General features: G+C 42.7%; 1 protein-coding gene and 1 pseudogene across 3 annotated transcripts; one reads left to right on the forward strand and one right to left on the reverse strand.

The window, feature by feature from the left end:
- Positions 1–9,641: 9,641 nt before the first annotated feature.
- On the reverse strand, positions 9,642–9,811 carry LOC116154698 (small ribosomal subunit protein uS14-like; annotated as a pseudogene).
- A 9,962-nt stretch (positions 9,812–19,773) lies between these two features.
- On the forward strand, positions 19,774–24,457 carry S1PR1 (sphingosine-1-phosphate receptor 1). 3 transcript variants are annotated; one of them, XM_010975088.3, is made up of 2 exons: positions 19,774–20,144; positions 21,778–24,457. In XM_010975088.3, the coding sequence occupies exon 2, from the start codon at positions 21,941–21,943 to the stop codon at positions 23,087–23,089; it is 1,149 nt and encodes a 382-aa protein (XP_010973390.1). In that variant the 5' UTR covers positions 19,774–20,144; positions 21,778–21,940; the 3' UTR covers positions 23,090–24,457. The 3 variants fall into 3 exon arrangements, with proteins under 3 accessions (XP_010973390.1, XP_064344837.1, XP_064344838.1); XM_064488767.1 differs by lacking the exon at positions 19,774–20,144 and adding an exon at positions 20,485–21,407; XM_064488768.1 differs by lacking the exon at positions 19,774–20,144 and adding an exon at positions 20,485–21,401.
- The last annotated feature ends 1,310 nt before the right edge of the window (positions 24,458–25,767 follow it).

Consider the following 25,767-nt stretch of genomic DNA (forward strand, 5'->3'; position numbering starts at 1 on the left):
GAATGCTGCTAAATTAAAGCTTTAACATACTATTTCCTTACTGAAGATAGGTTTGAAAAAAAAATTAAGATATAGTTGACATAGAACATTTATAAGTTTCAGGTGTACAGTGTATTGGTTTGGTACCTTTGTATATTGCAACCTGATTACCACAGTAGTTTTAGCTAGCACCTCTGTCACATCACATAATTATCATTTCTTTTTTGTGGTGAGAACATTTAAGATTAGTCTCTTAGCAACTCTGAAGTTTATAATACGTGTTGTTAACTATAATCACTAGGCTGTGTGTTAGATCTCCAGGACTTACTCACTTTCAGATTGCAAGTCTGCATCCTTTAACAACATCTCCCCAGCTCCCCAGCCCCCTAGGTCCTGGTAACCACCATTCTCCTCTCCATGTCGCCGAGTTCAGCTAAACATAGCCTTTAAAAGGAATATACACTATTGGACCCTAATCTCTGCTATTTGCAGAGTTCACACAAGATTTGAGCCCTGTTGGAACCTATCTCCACCCCCTACTCCAAGAACAATTCCAAGAGGCTGGCTGAGCCTCTGCCTTCTCAAGCTCATGAATCAAAAAGTTATTTTATAATAGTTAATAAAACTTTAAAGGTTTTCTCTAAAACTACATTTTAATATAACACCTCCTCAAGTTTAATCCTTATTTTTAATCTTATTTTTAATAAGAGTCAGTGGTGCCCACATTCCAAAGATCAGTTAACTTGTTGAGGATTATACATTCATATGTCTGAGGAAAACACAGAAGGTATTATAAATTAAATCTAGAACAAAGAAAATCATTCTCCACCAACTAGTTTCTTTTTCTGTTTCCACAGGCAAAAGTATCACCTAAGTAGCAGCTGGGGTCCTGCTTCTTATATAAGTAACAGAAGGCTGGTGGGGGCTCTACATGAATTATTTCCTAGGAGGCCAGAGAGGTCTAATGACAGCACTATAACTGGGAATAATTTTCTACTTTGCAAAATATCTATTTCAGAGAAAAAAGAAAGGAATGTTATCTGACTTTTATTATAGTTGTAGTCATTTTAAAAGCAAGAAAGCGAGAAAAAAGTGTTTTTTATGTTACCTAATTACTAGCCAAATGTACAAAAATGACTCAATATGAATTCTATTCTTGTGAATGAATTCTAGTGTTGAAAAGATTGACAGGTCTCATTTGAAACATACTTGTATTGTTCCAATAGATATGCGATTATGTAGCCATGGGCTGGAGGTTTCAGTAACTCACTTGCTCAGCTATCACTTATTGGCCCCTTGCCAGGTGCCAGGCATTGTGCCAAGGGGACCGCAATAAACAGCCCCTGGCCTCAGAGAGATTACAGTCTAGTAGGAATATCCATTGTGCAAAGTAACTACACAAAGATTCAATCAAGTATAATTTAATATGTGCTAAAAAAAAGAACCCAAGTGAAATGTTAAGTGTATAACATGGGGCTGGACCCAGTCAGGAGGGTCAGGGAAGACTTGCCTGAGCACTGATGTTTAAGCTGGGGCCAAAAGGATTAAAAGGAGTTAGCCTGGTGCAGGGCGGGTGGTGGGGGTTGTGGAAGAGTTGGAAAGAATATTTCTTGCAACAAAAACAGCAAGTGTGACAGCCTTGATGTGTACGGAAGTAAGGCACGTTCAGAGAAGCAAACAAAGTCCCCTCTGACTGGAGAATAAAAAGTAAGGAGGGAGAGGAGAAGACGGAAATGGAGAGGTTGGCAGACGGTTTTGGAGGCCTCGTTAAATATCTGGACTTCATTCTAAGGACAAGAAGAAGTGTTTGAAGGATTTGTTTTTAAAACACAAATTATGCTTTAAAAAGAACTCCTTCTGTTGGAGGATGACACTGTCCAACTTTAAGACTTACTGTAAAGCTATAGTAATCAAGACAGTGTGATATTGGCAAAGAAACAGACAAATAGATCAATGGAACAGACTAGGGAACCCAGAAACAGGACCACATAAATACAATCAACTGGTATTTCACGGAGGAGTAAAAGCAGCATAATGGAGCGACAACCGTCCTTTTAACAAATGGTGTTGGAACAACTAGACATTAACATGCAAAATAATGAATCTAGACACAGACCTTACTCCCTTCACAATTAACTCAGAATGAATCATAGACCTACATGTTAAATGTGAAACTATAAATAAAACCCTAGAAAATAACATAAGGAAAATCTATGTGACCTTGGATATAACAATGACTTTTTAGATGCAACACCGAAGTCACGATCTATGAGAGAAGACACTGATAAGCTGGAGTTCATTAAAATTAAAACCTTCTTTACACTGTCAAGGGAGTGAGAAGACAAGCCACAGACTGGGAGGAAATATTTTCAAAAGACACATCTAATAAAGGACTATTATCCAAAACATACAAAGAACTCTTAAAACTCAATAATAAGAAAATGAACAACTCAATTTTAAAAAATGGGCCAAAGATTGAACAGACACTTCACCAAAAAACAAATACAAATGGCAAGTAAGCATGTGAAAAGAGATTTAATATTGTGTATCATTAGGGAATTACAAATTAAAACAGCATTAGATACCACTGGGCATCTATTAGAATGACCAAAATCCAAAACATTGTTAACGTGAAATACTGATGACGATGAGAAACAGTAGGAGCCCGTATTCATTGCTGGTGGGAATGCAAAAACAACAGCTTGGAAAACAATTTGTTAGTTTCTTATATAATTAAACATACTTTTGCCATGTGATCCAGAAATTGTGCTCCTTGGCATTTACCCAAATGAATTGTTATGTCCACATAAAAACCTGTGCACAGATGTCTATAGCAGCTTTATTTATAACAGCCCAAACTTGGAAGCCACTAGGATGTCCTTGAGTTGGTGAATGGATAAACAACTGTGGTATATCTAGACAATGGAATATTATTCATTGCTAAAAATAAATGCACTGTCAAGCTATTAAAAGACATGGAAGAACCTAAAGTTGATATTGCTAAGTGAAAGAAGCCAATCTGAAAAGGCTACATACTGTATGATCCCAACCATATGACATTCTGGAAAAGGGAACGCTATGGAGATAAGTCAAAAGACTAGCAGTTGTCAGGGGTTAATAGAGAGGGAGTGATGAATAGGTGGAGCACAGAGGACTTTCAGGACAGTGAAACTATCTGTAAGATACTATAATAGTGGATCTATCTTTATACATTTGTCAACATCATAGAATGTACAACACCAGGAGTGAGTCAATGGAAACTGTGGACTTTGAGTGATTGTAATGTGTCAATGTTGGGTTCTTGACTGTAACACATGTACCACTCTTGTGGGAGACGCTGATGATACAGGAGATTGTGCGGGTGCAGGGATAAGGGGCGTATGGTAACTCCTTGTACCACCCATTCAATTTTGCTGTGAACTTAAAACTGCTCTAAAAAATAAACTTTATTAATTAAAAAAAATGGAAATACCAAGTTAAAGACAAAAAGAAGAAGCTTCTGGTTCCCGAGAGGAGAACAGACTGGAGATAACAGAAGTGGAAGCTGAAGAAGCCACTGCAGTCCTGATGGGGTGGGAGCATAGCTCAGTGGTAGAGCCTGTGCTTAGCATGCACGGGGTCATGGATTCCATCCCCACTACCTCCATTAAATAAAAAATAATAAATAAATAAAAAAACCTAATTACTACCACCCCCCCCAAAAAAAAACCCCAAAACAAACAAAAAAGAAGCCATTGCAGTCCCCCAGTGAGAGGTGATACCAGCTCGGACACAGGGGTGACAGTGGGAAAGGAGAGAAGAGGAAGGATTCAAGCAAGATGTGTTTTCGGTGACAGAATGCTGGAACTTGCTGAGGGATTGGATCTGCTGGTCAAGCAAAGGAACAATCAGGGATGACCCTGGGTGACAAATGAGAACTGGAAGGTGGGAGGGAGCTGGGAACAGCCATGCATGGAGCACTGGGTTTTTTTGGAAGGAGAAACCAAGAGTTCCACTATAGTCATGCTGAGTCTGAGATGTCTGAGATATTCAACTGGAGGTACCAAGTAGGTTATTTTTGCTTGCTTTTACTTTGTGGCAATAGAAGTTTTGTTTCACTCTCTAATGGCACAGTTTCTCAAAAGTGACCTTTTCTGATTTGGGTTTTTAACTTTTCATTTGCATAACTGAAGGGCCCATTTTGATGGTTTTTCAAGAAAAAAAGAAAAATCTGACTCAAATAACTATCGTGTCAAATTCTCCAGAAAATTGCTTGCAGTTTTGAAATGAGTTATTCCAGCTCTATTTCCATCCTTACAGAAGTGACTCGAGGCCAGGTTTCAGACAGCTCAGGCTCAGGCACAAGGTTTTTTCTAATAGTCTCTGCAAAAAGGAACACTCTCAGCAGCTGGGTGCCTAAGAACGCAAGCTCGGCTGGGGACACAGAACCGCACATGGATGACAAGACTTACTATGCTGGACGGCCATACTTGTTTCCTTCTCGGTCATCCCTGCTGGACGGTCAGCATGCTCAGGCCAGGGAGTTTATATTCTAAGCATTAGCATTGATGCAATATTGGATATTTGTGTATTGGATTAACATATAAACCAATTTTGAGCCACTGGGTTTTTCACTTAGAGATTCAATACTGTCTTACCTGAAGTCACGTCAATGGTAAGAACCATAACCAAGCCACTGGTTGTTCGCTCTGTGTTGTGACAATCAACCAACTTAGACTGATTTCTTTCACTGGGTTGACTAAATTTAGTGGTTTAGTAGTGATTTAGCGGACACTCTCTCTTGTAAGGGTGGTACAGTGTCAGTGTTGGCTGCAGGTTGAGGAGAGTCATAAACCCTGTTCTGAAAGCGCTAGATTTTATTTTAGATGTGTCGAGGTTTTGGTGTTTTCCTTTTGGCCTTTCATGAGAATTTTTTTTTTTCCAGTCAGAGACTATTCACTTTCTAAAAAGCCATTCGGTGTTTAAGAAGAAAGAAATATCACAATTTTTGGTGTGTCTGATTTTTCACTCATTCACTCAACAAATATTTGAGTGACCCTTGTCCCAGGGACTCTTTTGGGCCACCAACAAAACAGCTCAATTCTAAAGTTTACACTCTGGTGGGAGAAGTCAAATAAATTACAGACAAATCATGGGTTGGGTGTTAATTTAAGTGCTATAAAGAAAAGTGAAGTAGGTCTAAGGAGATGGAGTGTGGAGAAAAGTGTGCATTTTTAGATAGGAGTCAGAGCCGACTTCTCTGAGAAGACAGGTGATCTAAGATCTGAGTGAAGTGAGGATGGGGGCTATTTGAGGAGAACAAGAACATTCCAGAAAGAACAGCAAGTGCAAAGGCCTGGAGCTGAGGGACTGGCACACAATTTCTACTGTATTTAAATGACAAGCTTCAACTATTTTCCTTTTCATTACTTAAGGTAGTATATATTTATATCTAATGTAAGTATGTATACACACATACTTACGTATTTATAACATGTACATATATATAGTAACATATAATATAAATACTTATATTACTTAAAGTAATACACTTTCATTTCAAATAAACAGAACACCGGGAGAGTGATTACCATATAACCTTCCAAAATTCCTCAGTTTTCAGCAATTCAAATTTAATGATAGAGAGAAAATTCCAGTGGTTGTAAACCCTTGACCAAATTGTGGGGGCATTTACAAGTCATTTTATCTGTTTATCCTTTTGTCTCTCTGTTCAATGATCAACTTCTCTCCTGCCATAGAAAAAGATATTTTAAAAATTACAAACAATGAAACATATGAGAATTAGGATGGACTGAGGGCAAAATAACCTGTGAAGACAAAGTTTGCTAAGCTGTTTGAGTCTAAATAATACTTAAGGGCTCTGAGTAACACATAAAGATCCCTTAAGCATCTGAGGGGCACTAGTTTACCTCACATATGTGAGAGCTGGTTTTGACCCATTTCTTTCATTCAGTCAAGGCCGTCTCCTGAATAATGCTTGGTGACTCTCATTCTTATAATGCAGGGAATTTTAAAGGAATTAGGCTGAATTTACTTTAAAAAAATACTTTCTAATTTAGACGTCTCACAGCAAATTTGACCTTTTCCCAGGTAACAAGGATGAATGGGATTTTGCAATGCTGATAGTTACAAATTTGCAGGAACTATATTATTTGTAATTTATGTAGATTAAATTTACATCAAACTTGCTGGACAGATTTTTCTCAAAATGGGAGGGTATCATTAAGATAGTCTGACTTAAAATATATAGACAAAAACTTGGAGTGGCCCAGGATACCCCCAGAAAGACTGGATTGGCATCCTTCAGTGAAGTTGAAGCAATGGAACAAGGAGAGACGAAGTCACTGTCTATAGGACCGTGAACCGTGGAAGAGGCAACAAATGGTGCCTCTATAATCCTTCAATTAAAAAAAATTTTTAATAGATTATATTTTAGAGCAAAATTGAGTGGAAGGTTTCCATATACCCTTTACTTTACATGCATAGACGTGCTCATTATCAGCATCCCCCTCTAGAGTTGTGCGTTTGTTACAACTGTTGAACGTACGTTGACACATCGTTATCACCCACAGAGTTTACATTAGGGTTCACTTTTGATGTTGTACATTCCATGGGTTTGGAAAAATGCATGATGAATGACATGTATTCAAAATTGTAGTATCATACAGAGTAACTACACTGCCTTATAAATTCTCTGAGCTCTGCCTATCCATCCCTCCCAACCCCTTAGCCTTTGGCAGCCACTGATCTTTTGATTCTCTATAATTTTCCAGAATGCCATGTAGTTGGAATTATATAGTGTGTAGCCTTTTTAGATTAGCTTCTATCACTTGGTAATGTGCATTTTAGTTTCCTCCATGTCTTTTCATGCATCAATAGCCCCATGTCTCTGTAATTTGAAACTGAAATAAAAAAATCAAAATAACATTTCTGATTTATGATTCAGCTACTTTCAAATGGCCCACTCCATTTGACATAATTCAGAATGAATTTGAGAGACTTTTAATCAATTCATTCACTCATCATCAATATTTACTGAGCATCTCTATACGGAGCACACACAATGAACACAATTTGGAGCTGTCAAAGCTGCTCAGCTGGCTCGGACAGCCAGTGCCCTCTCGGCTTCGGGAAGGACTGCAGCATTCCAGTCTGGCCTGGGGTGCCTGCAAAGGGAAAGGCATGCCTTTCCCACAGCTCTGAGTTCTGATAAAGGGGCTTTCCTAGGCACCCCACAACATGGTACTAGGCACCTTTCGCCCACGGTCTTGGAAGATGGGGAGAATGCGAGGACCCGGGTAGGGTGGAGGGGAGTGTGTTCATCAGTGATTTCCCTCTTTACCCCCAGCTGTGTGTCTATCTATACTGGCTATGGGAGGGACCCCTTGCTGTGGGAGCAGTGGGATCTACCTGCGGCCCTGCCTCCCTCATGTCATTACATTGAAGGGGGACGAGGCCCTTCCGTGGCTCACAGAGCTAAATACGAGTCCTAGCCATGGGCTAGAAATGACCTTAATAAACATCTGTATTTAAAAAAAAAAAAAAAAAAAGGAGGGGGGAGCACTATCTAGGTGTTAATCTATAATATACAGCAACAAAAGAGCCAAAATGTTGGTCTTTATGGAACTTACGTTCCAGTAAGAGGGTGAGACAATGAGCAAGGAAGCAACATAGATTAGTGAGTACTTGGTGAGTATGTCTCTTCCTCCTTCCTTTCATTTCTTTCTTCCTTCCTTCATCCCTTCAAGGTTTTCATTTGAACGATTTTTCGAGCACTGTGAGGAGCCAGGCGTCTACTGTTTCTCATCTGGCTCTGCTGTAGCCTCTCTGTAAGACCTTAGGCAGCTCCCTTCCTTCTTACGAGTTTTCCCCGGCCTATAAAATGAGGATGACAATAGCTGCTGCCTACGTAATTGGGAGGAGCAAATAAATTAAAAGTTGTGAACCTGCTTTAAAAGCACAGTAATACCTTCTATTTGCCAGCCGGAGTTGTGAGAATAAAATGCCTTTGTATTTCTTATCAATTTAAAATTTGTATTTATGCACACACAATTCAGCGCAACCTCCTCGTTTTCCCTCCTCCTGGCCTGGGCTGCTGGGCAAGGCAGAGCAAGATGCCCACTTTGTGATTTTTACCTCAGCGATGCACAGCTGGGAGAGAAAACCACAGCCTAGCGTGCCCCTGATTACCCCTGCGATTCATGTGAATGATTGGATCTTTTTGAGGCTTGTGAAAAGGCCATAATAAAAGAAAATACAAATGTAAAAGACAGCTCATTTCAAACCTATGAGGTGAATTTGGAAACTTTAAAAACAGAGTTACATAGCATAAAATTTGTTGAAGAATCTGTCTTCATTTTGTTTTGAAAATAGCTGGAGGAATGGTTCAAGCGAAAGATCATCTACGGAGTGGACTTCCCAAGCCGACGACTTCTTTGATTTAGTTTATATGAAACAGAATTCCTTCTGAAGTTTTTAATCATTGTGGTTTTATATATATATTTATGTTAAATTCATATTCATGTATATAAATAAGCAAAAAGAGAGTCATTTTAATAGTTTTTCTCCATGCTCTATTTTTTAAAAATTCATCTTGAACACTTACTAACAAGTTACTTTACAGACGTGTAATCCTTCAGTTGGGCAAACTACTTACAAGATTTCCCGGAGAAGGTCTTGTTGAATGTTAGCGCAGCTTCTTTGGGGTTCCAATGCCACTCAAGATGCTCCAGCCTGGAAGAGTTAAAGACCCAGCAGCCAGGTGTTTGGCAAGAGCTGCACCCGGCGTTTCCCACTGTCCCCCGGCTGCCTGGTGCTGTCCCCGCCACTGGCCATGCAAGGCTCTGTGGTGGAAGGGGCAGGGGCCTGGTCAGGCCTTGCGGTTGAAGCCCTAAACTGGAGGAGAAGAGGCTGCTGTGGTAGAAAATTGTTTTGGGGGGACCCAGGACCCAAGAAGGCACGGAATGGAGTCCTGCGGGTGGAAAGGACCTTAGTGGCCCAGACTGGGGTGAAGACTTGTCTTGGGTCACTGACTGAGTCCCTTGGATGGGTCCCGTGGTGCCTAGTTCAGAGCTCCCGCACTAGGCCTGTTGCTCTCGGGGCAGAGTTATTCTCAGGCCTTCCCAGTGCTGTGCCAGGGAGCCCCGAGCCAGCCCCAGCTGTGCTGCACCCACTTTCCAGTGCCAGCTTCTCAGAGTGGCCAACCCTGGCCACCCAGAGCAACAGCTCAAGGTCGCTGCCTTAACGCTCAGCCGTGTACTCATTGCCTTCTGACATCTTCTCATTTATTTCCTTGTTTATTTCTTTACAATTAGTCTTCTGTACAGGAATACAAGCTCCATTGTGTCAGGGACCTTATCTGTCTTTTTTAAGGCTGCAACTCCAGTTCCTAGAAGAATGCCTGTTGGTTCATAGTAGGTGCTCAATTATTAATTGTTGAATAAATAAATAAGTGAATTTTATGGCTACAATTTCAGAGTTGCTTTAGCTTAGTTTCTGGTTGATATTTAATCATTAATGTTTTAGAACATCACAGCTTTTGGTTTCTGCGGGTATGTGTTCATTTTTTTTTTAAGTTTTAAAATTTTTATTTTATGTTCAAGGAGTTAGCATTGTTTCTGCATAAAGTAGATGTGCTGCATGATCCATTCAAGGACGTTCACTTAGTCCAACTTAAAGAAGCCGACATCCTTCACGTATTGGTGGAAACGCTGGCAGCTCATATTGAGGCTGTATTTCTGGATTAGAAGGTGCAGATTTGAGCAGACACAGCAGAGCGAGAACTCTGACCGAATTTTCTGAGGTGGCTTCAGTACAGCTGCTGGTGACCCATCTTGCTTTCTTGGATGCAATGAGGCAAAAGGAAAGAGTGATATGTGTTCACTGATCTGTAAACATGTACAGGAGATGTTTCTTTACAGGATCCTGTTATCCTTTTGTCATGTAAGGAACACTTCCGTCCCACGGAGGCTACCTGTCCAGCCTCAATCAGCAGAGCCAACAGAGCTTAGGCATTTAGAAAAGCAGCTCTGAAGGTGGTGAAGCCAGTGAGGAGGAAGCTGTCCTAAACAGGGGGTGAAGCCCTAACGACGACAATGGAAGGATGATGAGGAGATGAATTAGGAAGCCCCTCAGGGGCTACAGTCTTGGCAGCAAATTCCACATAGAGGGTGAGAGAGAGGGAGCAGTCAGAATGGGACTCTGAATGCCTGATGAAGTGTATGCTTGCCATGAATTGATACGCACAGCACAGAGCAGGCTGAGTTGTTCTGCAAAGTGAATGATGAAAATCACATGATTGGGGCTTAGATATTTTGAAGGTGGGTTGCGTGTGAGACCTGCAAAAGGTTTCCAATGAATATTTGGGAACTGGGTTTGGTGCTTAGGAGAAAGAGGGGACTGGAGGCGTACAGTTCAGAGCTGCCCGCATACACGTGGTAGACAAAGCCCCAGAGGCAGGTGAGACCAGCCTAGAGCGTGCACAGGGGTAAGAGGGAGGACCCAGCAGGTCTCATCTGAAGAGGCACCACGCATGGTGGGAAACAGCTGGGGCTTAAACTTAAACTTTCTGTGCCTCAGTTTAATAATAGTACCTCGCTCGTAGAGTTGTTCAGGGGACAAACTTATTATATACAAAATGCTTATTTAGTACAGGGCCTGGAACACAATACAGGCTATTTAATTGTTTCTTATTTGGAGGGTAAGGAGATTGAAGATAAGAGAGAAACAGAAGACCCAGTTAAGAGTGCTGGGAATGGGCAATGTGAGTGAGACAACGCGGGGGCAGGAGAGCGGGGTGCAGAGTTTCAACAGAGGGTGCTCGATGGTGCCAAATTTTGCAGAAAGTTCCCCTAAAGGAAGATGCCTGAGAGGCCTTCGTCTCTGTTGGTTAAAGAGTCATCTGTGTCCTTAGAAAGGGCAAACTTAAAAGAACGGTTACAGCAGAAGCCAGACTGCATGGGTTTAAGAGAAAATAGAAATGACCTCCCTCCAGAGATAGTAAATTAAACACTTTCACTTCCTTCCACTCCTACACTTCACTGACATAAAGGTAAAGGGATTTTTTTTCTTTTGCATAAACAAAGAGAAAGGAAAAACAGCTGACAGCCACAAAATTTTGGAAACTGAAAAGCAAAGAATGAATGCTCCTTTACTGAGTACCACTAAAAAAACTGAAAACTAAGGCTGCGCTAGGGGAAGCCCTAAATCAAGCTGAGTTACTCTAGAGAACCTCAGGAAAGCCCAGAATGGGGGATTTTAGGTACGTCTGAAAGTGGGGCTGAGAGTTAAGATGAAAGCAGAAAGCCTGCTTTAGCAGCAGTTAGCCTCATCCTCAGCCCCTCACCCTGCCCCTCCATGACCTTTCCTAGCTCTGAACAGCTGGGGACTGTCTCTTCCCACTGAGGCAGAAGATATGGGGTAGAGGGGGTGAACAGAGTGCCTCTGGCTGTGGAACATGACAGTAAAAATGGGAGGGTTGAGTGGAAGTCTATATGCTGAATGGTAAGAAACACCAGCTCTATTCTCTCACTGATCTCCCAGGATGCTGCAGCCAAGTTTATATATTCTGGGGAAAAGAATGAAAGCCTTTCTCTCTGGATAAATGTATATCCCAGAAGAAAACACCTAAAGCTACTGTCAGGGGTCCCCAGTAAAACGGCTCAACCAGATCATCTTCCAGCATCGTCCACCAGTTAGCAAGTCCGGCTTATGGACGTAGTGCTCCCATGGTCTCGTGTGTGTGTGTGTGTGTGTGTGTCTAAAATCTTAACAAAGACAAATGACAACTTGGGCATTTCTCTCTCTCTTCTCTTTCCATATAGTGTCTACATTATGGTGTCAGGGCTAATGGCAAGAAAGAGCAAGCAATGGGAGGAAACCATATCCCTTTTTATGACCTAGCGTTGGAAGTCACTCAGCATCCTCTGTACCTCATTCTGGTTACAAAAGTCCACCAAGTTCAACTGGAGGTAACAGAGATCCCACACTTGATGGGAGAGTATACATTGTTGTATTGTAAGAAGACTGTGGGGGGGGGGGACAGAAAAAAGCAATAAAAACAGCTTACACAGAAAAGATAGGGAGTGAAGGCAGTATCACCCTTCTTAACAGCAACGCTGGATGCTGGAAGACAGTGAAACAATGCCTTAAATGTTGTCAAGGAAAATGACTGTAAACCTAGAATTTTATATTCGGCCAAGCTCTGACAGAAGAGTTAAGATAGGATACAGACATTTGTACCTATTCAACTTCTCAAGAATTTTATCTTCTATATACACTTAACCCAGGAAGCTCCTGGATGTTGTGCTCTACCAATATGAAGGCGTAAAGAATGAAGGAGAGTCTGGTGTGGAGGCGCCAACTGGGGAGACTTGAAAGAGACCCCAGGACAACAACCACGCTGCAGCTGGGACTAGAGAAGAGGACAGAGGACCCAGGAGTGAGGTCCCCATGAACGTGACGTGTTTTCTTATGTTTGAATGCCCCGAGGGTGTGGGGATGAATACGTAGTAAGCATGTAAGAAAACTGAGCAAACAAAGAAAATGACAATATTTAAGTCTAGGTCTAGGGAAACCCGAAAGGTATACATGAAAGTAAGTATATCATCATACATGCATGACTAAGCTGTGAGTAAAATTTGCATACTCACAATAATATAAAAATCAATATTTGATCTATATTTGGAGGACAGGAAACTGCATGCGGGGTGGGAGTGGGGGTGGGGGTGGTGGAAGCAATGTGTTTAAGAGGGCTAAATCAGTACTCAAAGGACAAAATCAACACATAATTATGAAAATCAGAAAAAAAAAATCCAAAAATGAGCACAGCACATTATTGGAAAACACGGAAGCAAGTACACAAAGGACAAGTGAAAGAAGTCAAAGCAGTTAACACTGGGAAGCAGGAGTGGGGGGTATAAAATTATTTCTTAAATCAACAACTTTTATGGAAATGCTTCATTTAAAATTTATGTATGTATACATCTTGATTAAAATAAAAATTTCTATTTAAAAATCATAAATGCAAACTTCTGTAAAAACACGAAGGTTTGCACATGTTTTCTCCCCATCCCGATCCCACTAAATGCCATAAAGAAACTTAGAAGGGCAAAGAGAATGGAAGAAGAAACAGAGCCAGGTAGACACTTGGACAACTGGAGATAGAAGGCCCTCACTTACAAAAACACAAAGTCAGATATGAAAAGGAATTTAGACTAAGAAAAGATGTCACAGCAAATTTCTAATTTTAAAAAGCTAACAAACCATGAAATAATAAAAATAGCAGTATCTTTATTAACTGCCCTAAATGTTTTGTAATACGTTTTTCCTTACCTCTTTGGTTACATTGCCTTCGATCTCACCTTCGCGGGATAAAATAAGTATCACTTTCTTTAGAGAGAATAGAGGGGTAATGTAGTCTTCTCTCTGGATTGGTGAAAAAAATTTTTTTACTTTAACTCCTTTCAGCTTCAAAATTCACCATTGGTCATGTCATGTAAGCTTTCAGGACTGTTGCCAAATTTAAGAAAGTAGCTAACTTTTTTTCCATATTCCATTAATTTTCAATACGAATTTTTCTCCCACTCCTGTAATAAATAAATGTATAGATTACAAAATATTTTTTGTATATGTCCAAATGAGAAGTCTTTAATTTTTCACATCTTTTACTGAAATAACCCCAAATTTATTTCCAAATTGCAATAGTTATACCCTATAAATACCAGACATATGCACAAATTCTGATTAATCTTTTTTGTGTGAAATCCATCAAAATGGAAAACAGTATATGATGTGTTTAATGATTGTATATACTAAGTTATCAAATGTAGTCCGTAAAGAAGAGAACTTCTGTTTTACTTGGGTATCAGTGAGATTCTAATGCTCCAATTATAATTTACACACGACAACTTTGGAATAATTTCCCCAGACCAGCTTCTGGCTCAGAGTCATGTGACACTGGCCCTGCATTTTGTATCATGACGGCATGAGTAGCCATGGGGGCAATAGAAGAAGTCCTGACAATCAGTTCCACACTTGGATGGCTGGTAATAACATGGATGGAACTGTGACTCTCACTCACACATCCTTCTAAACCCCATTACTCACTCTAGATGGAGCGCAACTTCCCCTCAGCCAGATCCCCAAAATGCCTACAGCAACTCCAAAGCCACCACTACACACAGGGAGATGACACAGGGGAGACTTCTTAATGGAAAGAGATGGCAAACTTAGCCAGTCACGGCTAAAATGTCTTACTTTTAGTATTTATATAATCATGTGGACATATTGCCAGGACTCCTTCCAGGACCTTGGAGCAAGACTCTATAAAGTTTGAGCTACATTAGCTTCAAGGTTAATTTGACTCTGACAATAGCAATAAAATTTCAGAAGACAAATTAACTTGTGTAAATAGCTTGTCAGACCAGAGAAAGTCAGCACCTGAGCTAGAAGCAGGAGTCCTAGGAGCAAGTTACATTCCCACTACAGATCCTGAAACAAGACCAGGAAATTGAAGCTCTAGGTATTTCTGAAAGTGGTAGTAAATGATGATCTGAAAATGAGGACTAAATGAAAAAGAGTATGTGTGAGTGTGTGTGTGTGTATGTGTACACAATATGTTTTACACCAAAAACTAATACAACATTGTAATTCAACTATACTGCAATTTAAAAAGTGGGGAAAAAAATGAAAATAGGAGGACTGAGTGTGAAATATCTACCAGAGAGAAAGTGCTCCCCTCTCTCTAACCCTGCTAAACTCACTGCTTTCAATACCTTACTTCCCATTCATTTTCCTTTCTGATTTTTAAATAATTTTTTATCAAATTAAAATTAACAAGCAAATCTCCGGCCCTCCATCTCCAACTTGTGTAACAGGACAGGACCCAATACCCCCATCTCAGCAGAAGACTGGAGGCTTCCTCTCTGAATGGGCTAAATCAGAGGGTCTTGGACCCAGGGACATCTGGCAGAGCTGAGAGTATGTGTGTGGGGAACCCCATCACTGCGATTCAGTTCAAATCTAAATACTGAATATGGTAAGATTCTCCCTACTTGTCTCCCCTGCTCTTCCTTGATTCACTTGGGAAAATACTAGAAGGCTGACAAGAGATTTTAGAATTCCTCACTGGTGAAACTGACCAGCCTAGGAACAGAGATCTCCAGATACTGACTTTTGGGGTCCTCCAACAAAAGGACACAGCCTGATCACCTAGCACCCTTCCATTGAAAAGCTCCCCACAGAGTTTTAATTAGCTTTCAGTGTCTCTGTCTGAAATGTGGATAGACAACCAGAGATCACCTGACAGTAGGAAAACCTCTGACACAAAGGACTGAGACCAAAACAAACAGGAAAGTGATAAATAAAGAAAATAGGAGAAGATGGCAGCAACAGCACAGGGTTTGGTAAAAATGAAATAGTCGTAAAAGAAAAAGACAGCATTTAGAATTTAAAATATGATAACAGAAAGAGAATATTATCTGAAGAGCTAAAAGATATAGTTGAGAAATCTCCCAGAAATTAAAAAAAAAAGATGTAGAAAATGGAAAATAAATATAAGGAAATTAAAAGATCAGTCCTGATAGTCCATAATCTGAATAGTGGAAATAGATAAAATAGAGTTATCCCCCCCCCCAAAAAATGATTTCAGATAATTTCCCAGACTGAGAATGGCCCATTGTGTGTCCAGGAGAAAGCTTGGAAAATCAGGTTATATTATTATATAATTCCAGAACACTGTGGAGAAAGAGAAGATTTTAAAAACGTCCAGAGAAGAAAAGATGTAGTCTTGTGAGGTTTTGATCAGAATAGCTTTTTAGACTTTTTATCAGTAGTACTAGAAATTAAAAGACAAGGGGGTAATGACTTCAAAATTCTCAGGGAAAGTTATTTACATCCTCTAACTCTCTATTCAGCCAAAATATTAGTCAAGTGTAAAAACAGAACTTTTTAAATTTCAGACATGCATGGATTTAGAAAGTTATAGCACAAGCATATTTCTTAAGGGTAAGTGAATTAATGCTCCTTCAACATAGCAGAAAACCTGCAGTTATTGTCTAAAATTGATAGTCAAGAAATGCAGGTATATAAAGTAGCGGATTTAGAGATTTCAAGTAGCCACCAGAAGAAACATCAATAAGACTTCAAAGTGGTTGGGAGGATTAGAGGATCAGGGAGTCTTAGAAGATTCACGCACTTCCCTGCAAGTTTTCTATTTGGTTTTTTTAACCTTGTGCATGTATTAATTTTATTAAAAATAATTTTAGTTGATAACCAAAAAGGAAGGTAGATGGAAAATGAGATAATAAAAGCCATGACTATAAAGAGTTAGAGACAGGAATAGTGTGAGGGTGAAGTATTTAATATATAGTCTTTACACACATGAAGCTGTTTAATCCTCCCAATGACTGAAAGAAATACCATCATACCATTTTGGAGATAAGGAAACTGAGGCTCAAGGAAGTTAAAGGAATGCCACACAGCTAGGAAGTAGCAGAATTAAGGCTGAACCCAAGTATGTCCAGTTCAAAAGCTCAATCATGTTCCACTACATTGTTCTGAATGTTGGCAAACAAGAGAAGATGCTGAGATCTCATATGAGGGAAAGACGGTGAGTTTTCATCAGAGGAAACACACAAATATTAAGGTAAGTTGAAGGTGAAGAGTCATTCGAGCCAGTAATTGAAAGTATAAGCAATAAATTAGGAAACTACAAGAGGGATAAATCAGGAGTTTGGGGTTAACAGTTACACATTACTATATATAAAGTAAGTAAATAACAAAGACCTACTGTATAGCACAGGGAACTATATTAAATTTCTTGTAATAACATATAATAGAAAAGAATCTGAAAAAAATATGAATGTATATGTATAACTGAATCACTTTGCTATACACCTGAAACTAACATTGTAAATCAACTACACTTCAACAAAAAAATTAATAAATAAACAATAATTAAAAAAGAGAAAGTACAAGAGAGAGAAGGAATAACTGAGCCAAGTCTTAGAAAGTTTGATGGGGGAGCAACATGGTGATACAGGCAAGAGACTGCCTCGGGAAGGAGCACAGCTGTTGGAAGGAGGTGTGGGCGGTGACGTTGTTACTAAACTGGAACTTGTAAGCGGTGACACTCTTTTCTCCAATGAAGTAGGAGGCTAGTTATTTTCCTATGAATGAATGAGTGAAGAGAGGGTTTAGGTCTTTACAGGGGACTGGCGGGAGGAGAGTGAGTTGAAAAGTGACTGGAACGTTTAGGAAAGAGAGGAAGGTTGCCAGATTTAGCAAATAAAAATACAGCTCAACTCAGATAAATTTCAGCTGCAAATTAACAACAAAATTGATTCAGTGTATGTCCCAAATATATTGCGTGGTATTTTATCTGGCAACACTTAAAGAGAGACACTTAAGCATGCATTTAAAAAGCAGCAAAGCTGCTCTGAAACAAGAAATTTGACTGACTCAATCTCAGTATGGTGGGCATCAGACGGTAACCTCAGTGTGCTGAGAAGTGAGGAAGGGACACTGGGCTTGCCTTTCAGGCAGCAGAGGAAAAGGAGCTGGGCTAAGAGCCAGGAGGCAGTTTGAGGATGCAATTCGTAGGGCCTCTCCTGAGAGTAATGGGAAGAGATGTGTGTGGGAACCAGAGACTTGGAACTGGCAGGGAAGCCATTGCTGCAAACAACTTTGCCTACTTTCTAATTTTGCCTGAGTGTCACCTACATTTGAAATCTCATAGCTGTGTACTCAGGATGAATCTTCATCTAAGCAATCATCTGCAAAGTATTTGAGCTGTCCTAAATGCAGAATCAATATTGAATGCTGTCCTCACCAATAGCACACATTAAGAAAAGGGCTGACTTCCCCTACATAATTCTCCGACATGGTTGAGGTCTATTGTGGTGGTTTGGAGTAGTGGTTTAGAATCTGCAGCCCATCTACGGTCAGAGCCCAAGAAAACCAAGTTGCTAAATATGTCTGGGACTCAGTTTCCTTGTTTGTAAAGTTAGCATAATAATAGTACCCAGCTTGCAGGATCATGGTAAGGATTAAATGGGTTATTATGTGTAACACTTGCGTAGTCAGGAAATAAGTAAGTGATTTTTTAAAAGGACTTCATTGTCAAACCATTGTATACATATGGAACCCCTTAACTGCTTACTGAAGGCATTAGACATAGCATCTGAAGCACTGGAATTTTGGAATCCAGCTCAACTACTCACTAGCTGGGGCATCTAGTGATTTAAACTGATATTTCCCTCATCAACAAAATGACCAATAATGCTTGCTACGCAGAGCAGTAGGGTTCAATTAGACAGTCTACCGCCTGCCTGATAAGAGTCTGGGTGTGCAATTTAATTCCTTTCCCTTTAAAGAACTCATAAATCAGTAGATGGGGTGAAGTTTGCCAAGTCCACATGATATGCTGTGCTGGGTAGACTCAACATACCCTTCCTTTTAAGCAAAATAAGTCCTCAGACCCAATCAGAGTCTATTCTAGAGTCTAGAGGACCGTTATCTTACTTTCTACCTCGTCTGCACTTACTGTTGTTGAATTTGTGGGTGTGTGCTGTGTGCAGTGCCGTTGAAGAGGGCTTTCGGTTGACTGTGTATTAACTTGTCATTTGATTTTTTTCCTTTGCAAAGTCGTAAGATCCCAGAAGCCAGGAGTCTGTTGTTTATTCTTTCAGACTCCTTCTGAGTCATTCAGGTACAGGGTGTGTCTGTTAATTGAAACTGCACAACGGAGTTTTTCGTTCACATCTGCCAGGATGGGAAGCCAGTGCGACCAAAGACTGGGTGGGAACCGCCTGTGCAGCAGGAGGGCAGGGCAGAAGCGCCTTCAGCTCAGCACTTACGCGGAGCTGACCAAGGCTGCCTCTCAGTCTTCCGTTCTTGAAGCAGCATCCAAGCGAAAGGAAAGAGTGGGCGAGTTGTGAGCATTAAGGTCTGGGGGCCTCCCAAGTACCCAAGTAGAAAGGGCGAGAAGGGTGCCGGCCCCGGGCTGGGCAGCGGCAGGCCCTCGGCTGGTCTGGGCCCGGCAGCTCTTTCCCTTTGGAAGTTCCCGAGCTGCTCAAGCTGTGGAAATCTCTCAGGCCCCGGCAGCTGCCCACCTCGTCAGAGGGGCCTCCCCACTGGCCAGAATCTGGGACACAAGGCCTGATTTTGCGCCCAGTTGAGTGAGGGGAACCCCCGCCCAACACCTCGCTAGGCGCCAATCCATTTCACTGTGCGCCCCGCGAAAACCACTTTCTGCCCCTCAGACCACAAGTTTCGAGGCAGCAGCGGGATGGGGTTTGGGGGTGGAGGTGTGCAGAAGTGGAGGAACCTCCCAGGCCGTTCTCCCTCCCAGGCTGCTCGCCTCCTCCGTACCTCTCGCAGCCCCTTCCCAGCCTCTCCTCCCCAGAACGCGGCCCGGACTCGCGGGTCGCGGCGCGCGTGCCCCCTGCCTGCGCAGAAGCGGCCGGGGCGGGTGGGGTGGGGTGGGGGGTGCGCCGGGTCACAATCTCGGGACTCAGATCCCCCAAGGGCTGCGGGGGTGGGGTCCAGAGAGATGCGCTACAGACGCCAGGCTGCCTTCTGGCCCCTAAGACTTTTCTTGAGAAAAGTTTCCAAAGGCTCTCCACCTCCTCTGGTTTCTAAGGCCCGAGAGAATGGCCTCCACCGCCCTGGAGCGGCCGATAACAGGGCGAGAGCCGTGATTTATACATTAGAGTCCGGGGGCACCAGGCTCCGCCCCTTTTCTTTTTTTCTCTTTTTTTGGGGAGGGTGTCTGGGGGGAGGAGGGGTTCTTTTTGTGTGTGTGTGTGTGTGTGTGTGTGTGTATGTGTGTTTCTGCCCCAGATCTTTCCTGGACAGTGAGTCTCGGCAGCCGAGATCCGGGGGCCCCCAGCCGCGCGAGGGCTGAGGGCGTGGAGTGTTGAGGCCTTCACCCCTCCCCGTCTCCTCCTAAAGAAGCCACTCAGCCTCAGCGGGGCGCTCGGCGACTTCAGCTAGCCGGGCCGCGGCGAGCGCGCTGGCCATTGGAGTGTGCGACTGCGGAGGGAGGGGACCCCGATTCGAGTGAGTTGCGAGCGTGGCGCAGTCAGTCCGGGCAGCAGCAAGATGCCGAGCGCGCAGGGCAGACCTGGAGCCCCCCGAACGCAGCTTCGTCCTGCCTGAGCCAGGTGAGGAGGGCGCGCGGGGCCGCTGCGGGCCCGGGGGCGGGCCGGGGCGCCGGGGAGCCCCGAGGCGGGAGGTCTTCAGGTGCAGGCACAAATTTTTAAACCAGAAAGGAGCAAAACTAACACTTTTAAAACATCCATTTCTGGGTGCTGAAAACATGCTTCTCTGGACTACTGAAGAAGCCCGAGACGGATCAGGCTGTTTTTGGCACACTTGTGACTTAGAAAGTTTGGAAAAGGGTTAAGTCCCCAATGAAGAACGTCTGGGACTGGGGGACAGCGGAAGCTGCGGTGGGTGGGAGATGGGGGAGGGAAAGCGCTTATTTTGAGAAATCCTATAGACAAAGAATATGGTAGGTGGGGGTAAGGGCTTAAACTTGCACTGCGAGCGAGCAGGGTGTGGAATTAGATGAGGGAAATGGGGGGCTTCTGGGCGCGAGCAGGCTCTGCTGTCCCGGGTATGGCTGGGATTGCTCTCGCCTCGATCACCCCACTTTTATCACATTTGCAACGTTACCTTGAAAACATTTAAACAACTTACGGGTAGAGTTCTGCTAACCAGTGCCTTGTTTCTTTCCCTCCACACTTTCTAGTCCTATGAGAGGAGGCAACGTATTGAGGGAGGGCTGTAAATAAAACTGCCCCCTCTAGTTTAGCAATGCACCGCCAGACGTCGGCTTGTGTGAGTTTCTGGAGAGCAATTTTGCACTGGGAATTTGGAATGCAGTGGCATTTAACTTCTCTTTGTGTGTGTGTGTGTGTTTGTGTGTTTTGGCAATACGGTAACCAAAAATACTCCTTTTGCAATCAATAAATGTACGAAACTTCTGGGATTTATCGCAATATCTTATGAATGGTTTTCACTGAGTACTTTTCTATTTCTTTGCACGGGCTTGCAAGAAAGAAAAAAAAAGGAGAAGAAAAGGCAGTTGCTTCACGGAGACGCTAAGCTTTCCTGTTTATCGCAAGGCCAGGGCGGGCCACACCATGCTGCGCCTTCGGACCCCAAGCACACCTGCACCTAGAGAGTTATTAATAGAGACCAAAAAATGACTTACGCTGTCAAATGATTTTTGTGCAAATCTAATTCCTTGCATGGCAATTAGGAGGTGGTTTTAGCTGGGCGGTGGTAGAGGGCAGAGGCGTGCGACTCCGCCCTCACATTGGCGGTTGGGTCTCTTCGAAAGAGCCACCAGGAGCTGGCGATGAGCCTGCCGCTGAGCGGGCGAACGCTTCGGAGAATTTTCGGCTGCAAATCTGGTGGGGGTAGGGAAAATAGGGGGCGAGGGGATTGAGGAGGCAGGAATGGAGTCAATGTGCGGCTTACTTCTCCAGTTTTCCCATTTCCATATGAGTGGATGTGAACTTAGGGGTCTTTTTCGTCTTGTCGAGTCGGAGTTTTCAGTCTGGGCAAATTTTTGTTTTTTCTCCGTGTCTTTCTTCTTCTTCTTTTTTTTTTTCTTTTGGCAAGAAGTGAGAATTTGACTTTTTAAAAATCTCTTCCCCAGTGCTCACCCCAAGTTTCCTTAAAACAAATCAACAAGAAGAGAATTGGAGCAATGCCTTCGCTAGAATGAATTACGCCAGTGTGCTGTGGCTTTTTCCCTGACTCTCTCCTCTTTGTGATTTGTTTAAGGCTGCGGTTTCCGAGGCCCTCTCCAGCCAAGGAAAAGCTACACAAAAAGCCTGGATCTTTCTCCCTTCACCACCGGCGCTGCAAGCGAAGGTTCTCTCCGGCCCGCCCTCTAGCGTTCGTCTGGAGAAGGGCCACCCCCGGGGTCCTGGGGACTGTGCGCATCATGGGGTCCACTAGCATCCCGCAGGTCAAGGCCTTCCGCAGATCGGTATCCGACTATGTCAACTACGACATCATCGTGCGGCATTATAACTACACGGGAAAGCTGAGCATCAGCGCGGACAAGGAAAACGGCATTAAACTGATCTCAGTGGTGTTCATTCTCATCTGCTGCTTTATCATCCTGGAGAACATCTTTGTCTTGCTGACCATTTGGAAAACCAAGAAGTTCCACCGGCCCATGTACTATTTTATTGGCAACCTGGCCCTCTCAGACCTGTTGGCAGGAGTGGCCTACACAGCCAATCTGCTTTTGTCTGGGGCCAACACCTACAAGCTAACCCCCGCCCAGTGGTTTCTGCGGGAAGGGAGTATGTTTGTGGCCCTGTCTGCCTCCGTGTTCAGCCTCCTCGCCATCGCCATTGAGCGCTATATCACCATGCTGAAGATGAAACTCCACAACGGGAGCAACAGGTTCCGCTCCTTCCTGCTCATCAGCGCCTGCTGGGTCATCTCCCTCATCCTGGGGGGCCTGCCCATCATGGGCTGGAACTGCATCAGCATGCTGCCCAGCTGCTCCACGGTGCTGCCGCTCTACCACAAGCATTACATCCTCTTCTGCACCACGGTCTTCACTCTGCTCCTGCTCTCCATCGTCATCCTGTACTGCAGGATTTACTCCCTGGTCAGGACTCGGAGCCGCCGGCTGACCTTCCGCAAGAACATTTCCAAGGCCAGCCGCAGCTCTGAGAAGTCGCTAGCGCTGCTCAAGACCGTGATTATCGTCCTGGGCGTCTTCATCGCCTGCTGGGCGCCGCTCTTCATCCTGCTCCTGCTGGACGTGGGCTGCAAGGTGAAGACCTGTGACATCCTCTTCAGAACGGAGTACTTCCTGGTGTTGGCTGTGCTCAACTCTGGCTCCAACCCCATCATTTACACTTTGTCCAACAAGGAGATGCGCCGGGCTTTCGTCCGGATCATGTCCTGCTGCAAGTGCCCCCGCGGAGAGTCCGCTGGCAAATTCACGCGACCCATCATCGCCGGCATGGAATTCAGCCGCAGTAAGTCAGACAACTCCTCCCACCCTCAGAAGGATGATGGGGACAACCCAGAGACTATCATGTCTTCTGGAAATGTCAACTCTTCTTCCTAAAAGTGACAACTGCCAACCCGCGGGAAGTGTTCTTGCATGGTCACCCACCACCCCAGTGTTTGGAAAAACAAAAACAAAAACAAAAAATCTCTCTCTGTGCCTCCACTGCTGCCTGGAAGGAGCTGCTGCGAGCCAGAGGGAGGGAGAAGGCGCATCAGAACAGCCTGGTGGTGCCTGGTGTTGGTGGATGGAGTTAGTTCCTGTGAACAATGCACTGGGAAGGGTGGAGATCAGGTCCTCGCCAGGAGTCTATTTCCTGCCCCCTGGAGCTTTGATTTTGCACTGAGCCAAAGGTTAGCATTGTCAAGCTCCTGAAGTGTTCATTTGGCCCCTCCTCAAAGACTAATGTCCCCGTGTGAAAGCGTCTCTGTCGGAACCTTTGAGATGTTTCTTTCACTTTAGTTTCCAACCCAAGTGAGTCTGTTCTCACTTCTGCTTCTCTAGGTATGCTCTACATATCCCACCCTTCCTTCCCCTGCACAACCCTCCTCAGAATTCCTTTACTTTATATTTTAACTACCTAGCATTCAGAGCTAGGGGTGCGGCATGGTTTATTTCTTGGTCATCTTGTAGCATGTTGGCTGCGTCCAGCAGGTAGGCTGTGATGGAGATGGTTTGGAGATGTAAAGCCATTTCACTTGCTGAGGCCAAAGTTTCCAGGTAAGCTGGACGAGTTTTTTGGAATTTGGTTGCAGTCACTTTGCAAAAATCTTTGCAATGAAATGTGTTACAGTATCATATCCATCATGGCTGAAATCTGCATAAGAAGGTCCAACTTATTTAAATGACATCAGTCAGGATCCTTAGCGTCACAGGAGCAGCCAACAAGCAAAACAAGGTGAAAACTGACTGAGGGGTGACTTTGTAAACTGAGAGGTTTTCTTGATGAATTTTTCTAACAAATACATCTGTCTTTGGCACTTTTGTTGATGTTTATTTCAGAGTGTTGTGTGAATCATTTCAACCCAACAGGATCGCTGTATTTTGTTGTGTTAAAAGTACTTTTTATAATTTTTGAATGTATTTGTTTCCACATCTTATTGGATTTTCCTAACCTGTGTTAACACCATTGAATGTGTATTTCTTCAGAAAATACCACCCTCTTGTGCCCTTAAAGCATTACTTTAACTGATAGGGAACATGAGAAGTTTTTCAGTACAGCTGTTCATTAAATAGTTCATTGAAGATGTGTATAAATGTTACAAAGAATAAAAATATATTGATGTCTCTTTAGTATGGTTTCCAGTGCAATTAAACTGAGAAGTGTCTTTAAAAAAAATAGTATTTAATAGGTTTCTGACAATGTGGATCATTTTGCACATAGCTTCATCAACATTTAAACATTAATAAACTGATTTTTTTTAAAGATTCCTTTGTGCAGAGCATTTTTAAAAAATAGTTATTAAGACAGTCTATTTGACTATGTGGCTCTTTAGAATCAAAGTTAAAGGCAAATTTCTGTTATTCTTTAAAGGATTTTGCCCTGATAAACTAGGGTGTGAAAAAAAATGTGGTTTAGAAACCACTCTATCTTTTTCAGGAAGAGAAACTTCAATAAGTTAACACTGAAGAGTAGTAAAGAATGAGATGAAAACCACCAACCTCCAAATACCACACTGACAAGTAAATGTAATTGTTTGAACTTTAAATTACAACCAAGCCAAACTAAATTAAGTCCAATAATTCTGTCTTAAAACTTGAGTTCTACAAGAAATACTATACAACAATGTGGTTGTAAATCTAATTTAAATTGTGACACTCAATGGTCGGTTCACACCCATCCACAGAAGCTTATGTTCTTATCTTTGCACCAATGTGCTGGAGAAGTGGGGATATGAATATGGGAGATAATATTAAATTACTTAATTTTTCCAAGACATTGTCTTGGCTTCTCCCAGTCCACCCACTGAACAATATAAAACTATACAATATCAATAAAGGAGCAAACTGCAGAATGTAGGCTGAATAGCCTACAACTTTTATATGAAAATTTTTGATTCACAGTATCCAATAGCTTGAACATCCCTAGTCATTCATTTCTCCAACTATCAAACGAGAATGAGGACACTTTGCAAGCATCACAGAATTATTGTAACAGTTAATTCTTGTTCTGATATTATTGGCATCTTCACTGGGGATTATGTTAAAGTATTTTGGTGTGTTTGGCTCTCCAGTGCTATTGTTAACTTTCAGAATCTGTGCTTTCAAGTGTCATTGAATATGCACAGGACACAGTTGGGACATGAAGATAAACCTCACCTAATGGGGTAGATGTCATTTCTGGGTAAGGTTAACTGTGGGAAACAGAAGCGTGCTCACTAAGGAAACCTTAGGTCACAACCTCCAGTTTCCTGAAGGAAATGCCAAAAATGTTCCAAAGACAAAGGACTGGAAACCAACTGGAATGTTTCTATCCATCTGTCTGCTGAGGCGGAAGGAATGAGTTCATGTTATAGTCACTTCCTAGGGCTTTCATTACAGAACCCAGCATAATGGAAAAGCGCGTCCATTTAGTGTTTCTATGGAAGATAAAGTGGTTGTACTCTTGGGCTTATCTTTGTAAGCACAGCAGTGACTCACAGGACGAGGGGAAGATGAGGCAGGGCAGCTGACCTTCGTGGGGACTGGGGAGCTCATTAGTGACCAGGAGGATGGTCTCGCCAGCCCACCTGTGAGCA

The sequence above is a fragment of the Camelus dromedarius genome, chromosome 9 (assembly GCF_036321535.1).
Source record: "Camelus dromedarius isolate mCamDro1 chromosome 9, mCamDro1.pat, whole genome shotgun sequence".
Taxonomy (NCBI): Eukaryota; Metazoa; Chordata; class Mammalia; order Artiodactyla; family Camelidae; genus Camelus; species Camelus dromedarius.